Source organism: Branchiostoma floridae, chromosome 11 (genome assembly GCF_000003815.2).
Source record: "Branchiostoma floridae strain S238N-H82 chromosome 11, Bfl_VNyyK, whole genome shotgun sequence".
Lineage (NCBI taxonomy): Eukaryota > Metazoa > Chordata > Leptocardii > Amphioxiformes > Branchiostomatidae > Branchiostoma > Branchiostoma floridae.
The window spans coordinates 5,816,475-5,828,762 of NC_049989.1; the positions used below are offsets into that span (position 1 = coordinate 5,816,475).

The 12,288-nt window shown below is 41.5% G+C and overlaps 1 protein-coding gene across 3 annotated transcripts; it reads right to left on the minus strand.

Annotated features, from left to right (window-relative positions):
- Positions 1 to 3,178: 3,178 nt before the first annotated feature.
- Positions 3,179 to 12,258, minus strand: LOC118425838 (beta,beta-carotene 15,15'-dioxygenase-like). 3 transcript variants are annotated; one of them, XM_035834947.1, is made up of 12 exons: positions 12,144 to 12,258; positions 11,195 to 11,303; positions 10,374 to 10,498; positions 9,687 to 9,820; positions 9,176 to 9,326; positions 8,710 to 8,851; positions 7,611 to 7,825; positions 6,905 to 7,171; positions 6,304 to 6,406; positions 5,526 to 5,617; positions 5,209 to 5,320; positions 3,179 to 4,525 (listed from the first exon to the last, which is right to left on the minus strand). In XM_035834947.1, the coding sequence occupies exons 2-12, from the start codon at positions 11,259 to 11,261 to the stop codon at positions 4,365 to 4,367; spliced, it is 1,569 nt and encodes a 522-aa protein (XP_035690840.1). In that variant the 5' UTR covers positions 11,262 to 11,303; positions 12,144 to 12,258; the 3' UTR covers positions 3,179 to 4,364. The 3 variants fall into 3 exon arrangements, with proteins under 3 accessions (XP_035690840.1, XP_035690841.1, XP_035690842.1); XM_035834948.1 differs by having other exon boundaries at positions 11,195 to 11,308; positions 12,144 to 12,226; XM_035834949.1 differs by lacking the exon at positions 12,144 to 12,258 and adding an exon at positions 11,711 to 11,840.
- Positions 12,259 to 12,288: the final 30 nt, after the last annotated feature.

The window sequence follows — 12,288 nt, forward strand, 5'->3', positions numbered from 1 at the left end:
GCCTTCTTTGATCGGGACTGGCTTCTATTTTATGGGGCGGTGGGCCTGGGTGGCACTAGTTGACTAGTTTCAAAGTTGGCTAAGGTTCTTCAACGCCGGAAAGGGGGTTTGCCGTGGAAGGGAGTTTGCCTAGAACTAGAAAGGTAGTTTGCCGTGGAAGGAGTTTTGCCCCACCTTGAAGAATGGGAAACTCCTTCCACTGCAAACTACGTTTCTAAACAAACCCCCTTTCACGGCGTTAGAGAACCCTAGCCGACTTTGAAACCAGCCAACCAGTACCCCCCAAAAAATAAAAGCCAGTCCCACTCGAAGTCTGCGAAGGAGCCTACAAATTTCTAGTGCGCAAGCTCCTATCTCGACTTGCGGACGACAGGTGCCAGAACCCGACGCGGTGCCTAGTGGCGCTCTCAGGCCGGTGAGGGGACATGTGGCCGGTGTCCTCCACACGGCTGTTCAAGTCGCGAAGTACCGGTAGCGAGATGTGCTCCATCCAGATGTTACTGTTTCTGACCGCTTCAATAGATGTATCATATGTCTTGCGTTGTTTCTGTCCATATTTCGGTCGTTTACAAGCATCATTTTGCCCGGGGAAATATCAGCGCCGCTAGCCTTAACGAAATCGAGTCGTATCGAAATTTTTGCGAAGTAGCATCAAAATCACGATATAGAATTTTCTGAAGCATCTGGCTATGATGAGACTTTGTGGACGGCCAGACGTTTCGGATAGCTAGCCTTCACTATCTTTCGGCGGGGGCTAGTAGTGGTCGCGATTTTTAATGTCTCTCTCTTGCAGAGGTGGCGTTAAAATCGCAACCACTACCATCCCGCCACCGTAACCTCTGCTTGTAAAAGAGGATGTACAAAGTCGATGACGCAAGAGCATTGACAAGACATTTGCCGCCGTAGAGTTCAATTTGATTTCTTGGACATTGCGGTTTATCAGAAAGATCATTATTGCTACCACAACGTTCACCTAATCTAGCCATATGGCACTGGGAATTACGCTAATTTGTCATTATATCCGTTGACAAGCAAAGCTGCATTGAACTAAAAATAACCCCGGGATACCGTTCCATCCGCTCTAGAATATAGTTCACACACCAGAGCTGGAGCGGAAGTACTAAGGGATTAGGCATTTCCAATTCCATCTCAACTATCGGCAAACTTTACCTTGATTTTTACACCTGCCTCTACAGGTGTGCCCAAGCGTCACACTTCCTACCACACCTGTCGCACAGGGTTTAGAATAACGGGCGTCTAGAGAGGACACAAAGGCTGTGTAACGGTGAAGGTTTTGAACGCTCGGACGAGTTGACTTCAAAGCCCGGCAGCGCGCGGCACACCGGTGACAAGACCACTCGGGCCCACTCCACCACTCGGACCGCACGCGTCTCTCCCTCTCACGGCTAAATGGTGCGTGGAGGACTCATAATTATGAACAATGGACAACATCGCCTAAGTTGGTCGTATTCACGATATCTGTGGTCATCTCCGATCAAAAGTATAGCTTCAGCTTGTTTTGGGAGATCTGATATTCAAAAAGAAAGACGTTTCTCAATGAATGAATTATTACTGGTATGTTTTTGACGTTTATGTATTGTGTATCTCAGAATTGATGCGTTTCCTCATAACGGCAGCACGTGAAATATGTAAAGAAAGGCGCACAAATCAAACGTACGCTCAGACGAAAACGTGCACCAACTTGACAACTAACAATACCACTCCTTTCAGAAAAACAAAGCAAGCAATTTTGGGTTAAGAGAATAAGAAAGATCTAAGATTAACAACTTAAGTGGTATTTTGCCTGCCCCGTTTAAGAAACAATGCTGACACGTGCACAATTGACATTCCTAAGTTATGTTTGGCTTCGCTTGAATCGGGACTTGTGTTTGAAACTTAAGAAAATGGCGCCGACGAAAATGTCAAATGCAAACCTTGCTTAACTTTCGTCATGATTGTGAGTTAACTTTGAGTCAAGGTTTCGCTTTTTTAGTTGCTGTTCATAAAAGGAATGTAATAAAATGAATCGGGCGAAATCCCAAAACATGTTTAGAGTGTGTGTTGATGTCGTTATAGTGATTGTTATAACTGAGATTCAAAAACTAAATATTTGGAGAAATCATCTTGGATACATCACTCAAGCAACGACATCACAGTTAACAAATCCATTGTGCTGTTCTATATTGTCAACACAATTAGAAACGGGTCACATCATAAACATGTCAAGTTCCTGTCGTTTTGAAAAGAAAGAGCAACCTAGAATAGAAGTTGTAACATGGTGAAGTATTGCTTATACCATAGTGAAGAGGTTATTTGATGCCGGGCACCAGGGAAACACGAGGCAACTGTTTTCCTCTTTGGACACATAATACCACAACAAACGGGTTGGAGGGCGTTTCAAAAGGTGCTGGAGACCCGTTCTAGAAGTGCTCTAAAGCCACGTGAAGCCAGTCCCAGGTCAGTAATGTTGTAGGACATGTACAGACGACACGCATGATCTGTGGCCTACAGCCGGTCAGGGCTAGTGTCATGCGTCCTGAGCACCACATTCTTGCTCCATGGAGCCGTCTCCAACCGACAACGACATGCGAGCAAGTCTCAAATAGAACAGTCAAGAACATCTTCAACAAAACTGCACACATCACAAGCTGTCTTATAAACTAAAGAAACCGGGGAGCTGTTTCTTTTCATCAGATTCTTCCAGAAATGTACAAGAAAACCAGTTGAGAATTTCATCCCCGTGGCTTAGGAAAGGAGTCGGAGTAATGACACACATAAAGGGATATTAATATTGTTCCGATACCTGATTATGTTGGCACACACAACATACTAATGTGGCTGATACGGGCCCAATATGTGTACAGCTGCCAAATCATGCTCATGAAGATAAGCATCAGTCTGGAGGAAGTGGACCTGTGAAGCTGTAGGGGGGAGGGGATTAGGGGGTGTATACCTACAGTGGAATGGAGGCTGGTCATACGGCAGTTGCCGGACAGCACACCTATCCCAACCCTGGATAGTATACACCTGGATCACTGCACAAAAAAGTCTAACTTCACATGTTCTTATAAGACCTGGGAAAATCAATGGTGTGTTTTCCAATACGGTCATGACGTCTTGAAAATTTGGGGTTGATAGGTACTGTATATTATTATAATAGGGACTGTGTCAACATAGGTTTGTAGGGTCTTTATTTATTTATTTATTGGTCTGCATATGATATTTTCTACTGCTACAGAAAGGAGGATATTATGTTGGAAAACGATATTACAACATTTTCATTACTCGTATAAAAAAATTCAAAAGCCTTGTCAGTAGTCCCCCCCCCCAAAGCTAGGGTCAGTCAGGTACTGAAACAGAGCATTTTTTCTAGGCAAAAGTTAGGCAGTCATGGCAGAAATATCCAAAAATTCTTCAACTGTTCAAAAGTCTAATTTCCTCTGAAAAACACTGCAACAGTGTATGATAAAGTAGAATTATAAAAGATAATTTATCTTTAAAAGTGCAATTTACAATAGAAGCAAAATTGTCTATTATGTGTTATCTTGCCTTGATAACTTATTACTTTGCATTAAAAATGTTCAAATGGTATTCAATAAGACTATTTTTTAAATTAAGAAAAGAGACTTAGAAATAATAATAAAGGATGGAAGACAATAATCTTAAGATACCATACATCTTATCATAATTCTGTTTCATCACTTGTAACGTTAGTTCACCTTTATCCGCGGGGTAACCTATATCCGTTGTGTTGCTAAACAGGGTATCCAGGGATATCAAAGTTGATGGACAGTAGGTTTCAAATTGTAATATTTTCAAAATATTGCTGTTTGAAACCATCATCTGTTGACTTGATATACCTAAATACATTGTTCTTAAAAAGAACGGATATAGGATACCTACGGATAAAGGTGAACTAGCGTTAACAGTTATAAGTATTAAAAGTTACTCTATAAGGTTATTTCCTTATCAAGGTTTTCATATACTTCTTTTTTAACATCATCTGTTGCAACAAATCACTGTCCCTACAATTTACCACTGCCCTTCAAACAAACAGGCTGATACCTTAACGTTCACAGTATCCATAGACTATGGAAACCATCAACTCTGGCTCATTTAATTTCGTTTCTTAACCTACCCTCTACTGAAGTATTTTTTTTGTCACCATATTTATATTGGCTATGATGTTAGGCAACACGGAGAGTGTCAACAATAGAGATTCCTAGGCTTGGTTCTCATTTCTCCTCATGGTTCCCCAAAGTTTTGCATCATTAGCAACACAATTTCATGCAGGCAAGGGTTGATTTTATGGCTCTAAACTGCTGGAGTTTGTGTAGCACAGACTGGAGTTGACTGCTACCGGCCTACATGTTGGCCACATAGATGCCGTGGGTCTGCATGGGGACTTTGTTGGGTTGGGACAGCTCTGCCCGCCCCAGCTCGGTGAAGGTCTTCCCATCCAGGACCAGCAGAAAACAGGTGGACTTCCCCTTCCCCACCCTCACCACAGCAGACAGGACCACACCTGAGAGGACAGACAAGCGTTTCCTATCATCATCATCACTATCATCATCGTCATTGTCGCCATTATCATAATCACCATCGTCATAATCACCATCGTAATCACCATCGTCATCATCATCATCATCATCATAACGTCATCATCACCATCATCATCACTGCATGTCAATGCTTGGCACTGAAGTGGGGTATTGCCTTTCACCGTTTATTTTTATCCATTGCTGTGTGTTGTGCCCTTTCCCATATCTGCAACCCATCTCTTCAAGGTCCTGCTCGATTGTCAATATCCAAGCCATGGCATGTCCCATGTGTCCTGCATCAATCTAGCAGCCTTGGCCTCCTCACCAGCTGTTTCCTAAGCGTGCCCTGGAGGATTTTGCTGGGACTGCAGTCTCTGTTACCCTGCTCCAACCCTAAACCAAGCAGACAGACCTGGGTGGCTTGTGGGTGTCCTAAGGTGCTGGCCTGCCACCTAGGGGAGTTCTCTGGAACTGCAGTTCTGAAGCCTTCTATGTAAAAGCCTACCTCAGATCTTTTCATACACACGTACATGTAATAGACTACTGACAACAAAAACTTAATGCCTGGATTAGGGATACATTACTTTGTACCTTACAAGTACTTTGACTGCATGCATGTTGCTACATTCTCTTGATTGATATGTAACATAACATTATGCAAACATACCATCATCCTCCGAGGTTGGGTTGGGTGCCTCCACAAAGACAGGCTCTGCAGCATAACAGTTCTCCTCAGTCCAGTACTTATTCTCTTTGGTCTCGGCATCCACCTTCACCAGCTAGGAAAGGTGGGTGGGAGGGGGGCATGTAAGTTAGAAGTTACCCAAGCAAACCTTTCAAAATGTTTTATACTCCAATGTGCAGTGTAAGTGTTATGTTTTCATGGCCCAAATTTCTTATTCTTCAAAACTTATACCAAGTGGTATGTATTGGTTGTATGTCAAGAAATGTCATTAAGTGAATGTTGAGTAGTTAACCACTTACTCTGAATGGCGTACGGTAAACGTCTACCGCGTAGATGTAACGGTACTTTCTCCCATTGTATTTCTCGTTAACCCTGGGAAGATCAAAGTTGGCTGCAGCAGAAAACATAAATATCTATTGTACAGGTTATTGTATCATGTTGAACAGCACAAGTTATTGAGCTATTGTGTAGAAGTAAACATGACAACCTACACTAGTAAAGCCACTGCAATTTTATGGATGACATCCTCTACATACTCCAAATGTAATGAGGGAGAAAAAAAAAAGTTCTACATCCTGAAAATAGATACCACAAACAGTGTAATAAATAGTCATTGCAAGGTGTTTCTAATACATGGGGAATTAGTTCCAACAAGACCGATTTCAATGGAAAATACAATGGAGTATTGTTCAGCACCAAGGACAGACATGTGAATGTTAACTGCCCACAAAGGAAACTCTGTCATGATCAGTAATGCCTATTTCAACTGAAAATGCAAAGTTGTCCATTTCAGCACCAAGGACAGGCATGTTTAATGCTTAAGGTGGTACTTGCATCAAGCTTGCGTCACTACGGGGTTCGAAAGATACTCAACGAATTTCAGAGATTTACTTTTTGTGTATTTTGTCGTCTTCTTCTAAGTCATAATTATACGTATTACACAATATCTAAATTATGACAAATTGGAGAAAATAACAAAACAGTGATGCAGTGAACGAACCCAGCAGTGATGCAAGCTTGATGCAAGTGCAGTGAGATACCACCTTAACTAACAATGGGCATTAATGTTGTTGTTACCGTCAGTGAGGATCTCTGGCACACAGTAGATGGAGTCCTGCTTCCTGATGGCCGAGGCCAGGGTGTCCGACAGTTTCACTAGGTTCTCATCATCAGGACCGTCCTGTAGGTTACAAATAACAAAGGTTACGGAGACAGTGACTAGTGACGTATCATATGTTGCTTATTACAGCGCACTTCGTTTTCTGTCATATCCTTCATTAGTTATTTGTATATTTGCCTCTAGAGCTAGTTGAATCTCTCAAACTCAAGTATCTTTCCGGTATGATGTGATCATTGTACAGTACCCCTCTACTCTCACACCCCCTAACCCTAACTCCAACTCTAACCTTATCCCTATCCCTATCGCTAACCTTACCCTAACGTTACCTTATCCCTAACCCTAACCCTAACCCTACCCCTACCCCTACCCCTACCCCTATCCCTATCCCTAACCCTAACCCTAACCCTATCCCTAACCCTATCCCTAACCCTAACCCTAACCCTAACCCTAACCCTAACCCTAACCCTAACCCTAACCCTAACCCTAACCCTAACACTCACATAGGGGTATTGGAACATAGGAATGTTCCTGTTCAAAACAGTAATCCACAAAATCTACCTGAGAAACATCCAGAGGGAGGACAAATCTAGCGATGTAGTTATCGGTGTCCCCAAGTTTCTTATCAGCCTCCTCTTTGGACCAGGTGTGGAGGTTGTGCAGGTAAAACTGGAAGACAGCGTCCATCTTGGCAAAGGCACACAGGTCCATGACCAGGTGTCCGTCGTCTTCGTAGGCGTTGATGTGGTGGAATGTCATCATGGCGTCTGCTGTGTACTTTGTGGTCCAGACCTTCCCTGTGGCCTTCTCTATAACATGGAACTGGGTCTGGAAAACCCAGGAGAAAGAGAGGAAGCATCATGTAAAAATGAGTCAAACATTTGATTCAAGAAAGGATAAGAATTATTGCTGACTGTGTCTAGACTTAAGATAACAATGGGAATAGAACTGTAGCAAAGCCGATTCCATTCTTCTATGCAGAGACATCCCAACGGTGCCAGCAAACCACCTCTTGCCTGTACTCTGCTATCTCAACCATCACTATCAGTTCCTGTGGGCATTGCCAATAAACCAGCTGTCAGCCAATCAGAGAATAGGCCTTTCAGTTTTCAAAAGGGATCTCGCATATCTGAGGGTAGACTCATAAATAGCGCAGGGCGGTCAGGAAGTAATAGTGACGGTTGAGATAGCAGAGTACAGACAAGAGGCAGTTTGCTGGCACTGTTAGATGTCTCTGCGTAGGAGAATGAGCCGATGCTAGACTCACCGGGATCTCCTTGTGAAACTGGAAGGCCCAGTCCACTCCTTTGCCAAACAGGGGACCCGCCATGATCTTCAACACGTTCAGGAAAAAGGGCTGCTCCACGAAGACAAAGTAGTTCTCCGTCATGGCGAAACTGTGGAAGTAGTTTGGGAAGGCGCCATACTTCTGGGGGATCTTGGCAATGATGGAGGCTTTCTGGAGGGGGTTCTCCACTTCACCTGGGTGGAGGTAAAAAAATCACGAATCTTCATCAGCTTACTAATTACTCTTCCCTTTCATTTGTTGAAAGTAGTACAGTATAATGTGCCCAAGGCATTACCAATTGACAGACGATAAACCGGATAATGAGTGAGTGTATGTGTGTGATATCATTAATGATGTAGTGGACAATGGACTCTTACAATACTTGAGGAAACTGCTTAGGTCACACCAATTTAATTTCTTGGTTCACGGATTTTTTCATAAAAAATATGGAGCGAAAGGGCGAAATAAAAATAAAAACAAAAATTGTAAAATGGTTGGGGTAAAGGTAAGGGCTAATCCAAAATATAAAGAATAAAATGTTTTCAGCTTGAAAAAAGTACAAAACCACTATTACTGTACAGTAACAGTACCTGTTTGTTGAAAATTACAAAAGTAGTGTCAGTTTTTATGTTTGTCCCATTCTTCATGAATGAAAAATATATCTGCAATAATAATACCCACATTTTAAGGAGCTTATGATATAAAGGCCAATTTGATACACCAGAAAGTTGGTGAATGGTTTCATTAATGGTGAAAATTTGCTGAATGGTAATTTTTATTTTTATTTTTTTTTCCAAAAAATTGGAGCGAGCAAATCCGTGAACCAAGGAATTAAATTGGTGTGGCCTTAGAAAGGGAATTATTGTAGTGTTTGTAGTAGCCTGTAGCAGTGTTGCTTTTGAGGAACAAGTCTAAGTCTTTTCCACCAAAAATAAACGACTACAGCTGTATGATCTACTGACACCCATTCCAGTGCCACGCATGATCTGAAATTTTGAACTTGTGGTCCAGAATTAGGGCTGTGAACTTGACTTAAATCAACATAACTGTTCTAATGTTTGTGAAACTCCTACCCTACCCTTATCAGGAAGAGGGATCTTGATGAGGCTGTACCCCCCGTCCTTGCCGTAGGTCGTTCCCATGTTGTACACAGTTCCATCCACGTCAATTTGAGCATGTGCGGTGGCCCCGTTCACTGCCACATACTTCTGGTAGTCTACCTAGAAATATAATTGTGGTGAAATCAAGTCTCAAAATCTTTTTAATTTGGAGTGTACTTGGTACAAGAGCAGTTCAGAGATATGGTACTGCCATAAAATTTTCGAACAATAACTCAAAGTAAGAATAAGCCGGAAATTGTTGCACTATACACAAGCAATGTGAAGCAAGTAGTTAATTCTACACAATGTGAAACAAGTAGTTAATTGTGGGGAAAGTTTCCACACTGCACCTATTGGCAACTTTTGTTTTCCATTACAACTTGATACACAGAGTGGGAAATATTCTTAATAGAAAAATACCCATGGTAAAGTGTCAAAAGCTACCTTCAATTTGCCAGAGTCCAGGGTTCTGGGGTCCACCTTGCGGATGTAGGGGAGTTCAGTGTGTGCGTAGTACTCCTCCCCAACCTGCATCAAATGAACGTTCCCGTTGTCAGTCCTTGGTCGGGACATAGGGGTGAAATAGGAGAACATCCTGCAGGGATGAAAAAGTCACCAGAGGTGAATAACTGGGAACACTACTAGAAACAGCAATATCTAATTCCAATTATTCCAATAATAGCCTAATGCAGGTGCTCAAAACAGGAAACTGACAGAACCTGCAATTTTCCTTAAAATTAAATAAAAAAGGAATGCATGCAATATTCTCACAAATTCCCATTTCCTAATTAAATATCATCCTGAGAAACAGATTGGAATAGATTGAATTTACTGAGTTTAGCCATAATTGCTCTCTGTATAAAATCACCATTCTAATTCCTTTCATCTCAACAACCATTCATGTGTGAGAGAAAATCGATTTCCAAGTTCGATGTCCTGAGGAGAGCTTGTTCACCTGGAGAAGATGCTCTTGCAAGGATCAGGGTAGGCGGTGGTGCCGAACTCTGACATGACGATCCTCTTCTGCTCCAGTCCCTGTACGTATGCATCACTGCGCAGGAACTTACTCTGGTAACTCACATCTCCATTCTACAGGGAGTGAAATGACATCGTTTCATACAAAATCTACAAACACTTGCAAAGAGTTCAGTTCAGCTCAGTTCAGTTCATCCTCGGAGAGATGACAAAGAAGAACTTTATATTATTAAATGTGTCAACTTAGCATACGCACTTGGATCATTAATCTGATTTTTCTTTAACTCGTATTTAAAATATGTTTAACAATTCACAAAGGATGAATTGAAATAACAATTTTCTGTTCTGTGACAACTGGAAAGATATCTTTAGTTATAGCTCCTTGTCAAATACATATTTAAGCACCAATGTCTCTAGGTGCTCAATATTTTGTGGGGCGAACTGCCCGGTATTCATCTACAAGGTCTATTACTTGTATTAGTGTCTCTGTCTGTGCCAGAAAGGTTGGAATAAGTTTTAAAAAGTTGGTAACTTTACAAGATTCACTGTATGATTTCTATTGATAACTGCTGAGACAATGCATCCAGAGTGTCATATAAAAGGTCCTTGTCTCAATATAATGTACACTGGAAATAGACCCCAGTGTGGTGTTTTACACGCACTTTACCTGAATGTGGAACTTGTGGATGAGAGCCATGCCATCGAACCAGTGTCTGTACTTCTCATCCCCCTGTTCAAACTTGCCAGGACTGTTCCTAAGCAGAGACCCAGACAGCCACTTGGGAATCTGGCCTGTCAGGAGCAAGAACATTATATAACAGCCTACAGATTAATTTTGGACAAATATTGTATTTTGGACAAATACTTCTAACCTCTTACAGCTAATTCTTACAAAGTTGATACTTTGTGAAAAGCTTCCATACAGATCATAATGACCCCCCAGCAGGGGGTATCACTTGTCGTTGAAAATTGAAAAATCTGAAGATTTTTAAAAAAAATCTCCAGGCTATTTTAAAAAGTCTCCAGATTGTTTCATACATTCTCCAAATTGTTTCAAACAATCTGGAGATTATTAGTTGTTTGCAAATAGATCTCCAGATTGTTTTCAAACGATCTCCAGATTCTTCACAAATTATGCATAATCGAATGTTATATCAGCATTCTATCATTCTTAAAAGCTCTATCATGGAATACATTGGGTTTATTAAATTTCCTCATTAATTATGCAAATGATCATTAATAATTTTGGTTGATAAGGTGAAATAGAGTTACTGCTCACAAAAAGTCAACATTTTTTTCATGTGCACCCTATCATTTCTTTTACTAGTTTCTTCTACTTTACCAAGGACATTATTTATATGACGTCCTTGACTTTACAAAACATGTAGTTTGATCAAATACCTCGCTTGATACTTCAGGTCCAGAATACATGCACTTTGATCACTGGCCTAGTTGACACATTGAAATCACGTGCAATGTACAACTCACCTGTTACTTTTGTAGGTATTGGGTCTGGAGTCTCCTCACAGGTTTTAAAGATCTCTTTCATGGCCATGTCTACAGACTAGGGGCTCAAATACAGCTGCAGAAATAATACCTAAAAGGGATTCAGGAAGACAGAACGAGAGATATGAATCAATGATTAAATTCAAATTGAGCTAAAGGAAAGGTAATAATCAACAATGGGAGCTAAAAAAACAGCAAAACAAAAATGTGCACAAAACTGTTGTCACGAAAACCCAAGGACTTGGAAAACCTAAGTACTTTACGATCACTTTAATGTTACGTCTGGTGGTCTGGTCCGTCTACAACATGCTAATGTTTACAGAACATATTGCACGAGAACTTCGCACTAACTTCAATAGATTATATCACGATTAATCACTGTTTATATTACTCAGAGAAAAGTCGTGTTCCTCTGTAAAATTACAAAAAGCAAAGTGAACGCTCTTGATGACACTTTTTGAGCCCTTCGCCGTTGCCAGAAAAATCGTAACTGTTCACCCAAAATTGCGAACTCGCTGGCTGGAACTATAACGTTAACGTTAGTTGAATAGTTCAGTTGCACATTCAATTATAGCAGTCCTGTTCAAGTCTCTGAGCCCTATGAGAACGTCCCAACACAACAGCTAGTGTTGAATATTGGAGCTGCAGCAGGCGACTCTTTGTGACTTTCTATTAAAAACTGACGATAAAAGGAAACGTGGCTAACCTGAAACCTAAGCTCACATTACGCAAGACAGAATTTAGGCCGAGATTACCATGAATAGAGTCAATGCTTACGTGCGAGAAACCACACAACCTTGACCTAACGGGGCGATCTGACGCACCCAGATCTGCTGCAAAGTTCAATACTTCAAGTCTAGTAACGTTATGTAGAAGCTTACTATCTTCTAACGAAGCCTTAGAGTTCAGTAACCATGTGTACCATACCTACCCTTGGCCCAGCAAAATGACGGCAAAAGTTGCAAAGGGACAACAAGTCCGATGCGACAAGGTCAAAGGTGGATCCAGGCAATCCATCAATGCGTTACCATAGCGATGACAGGTGAATTGGAGGACGACCATGGGCGTTCGTGAGA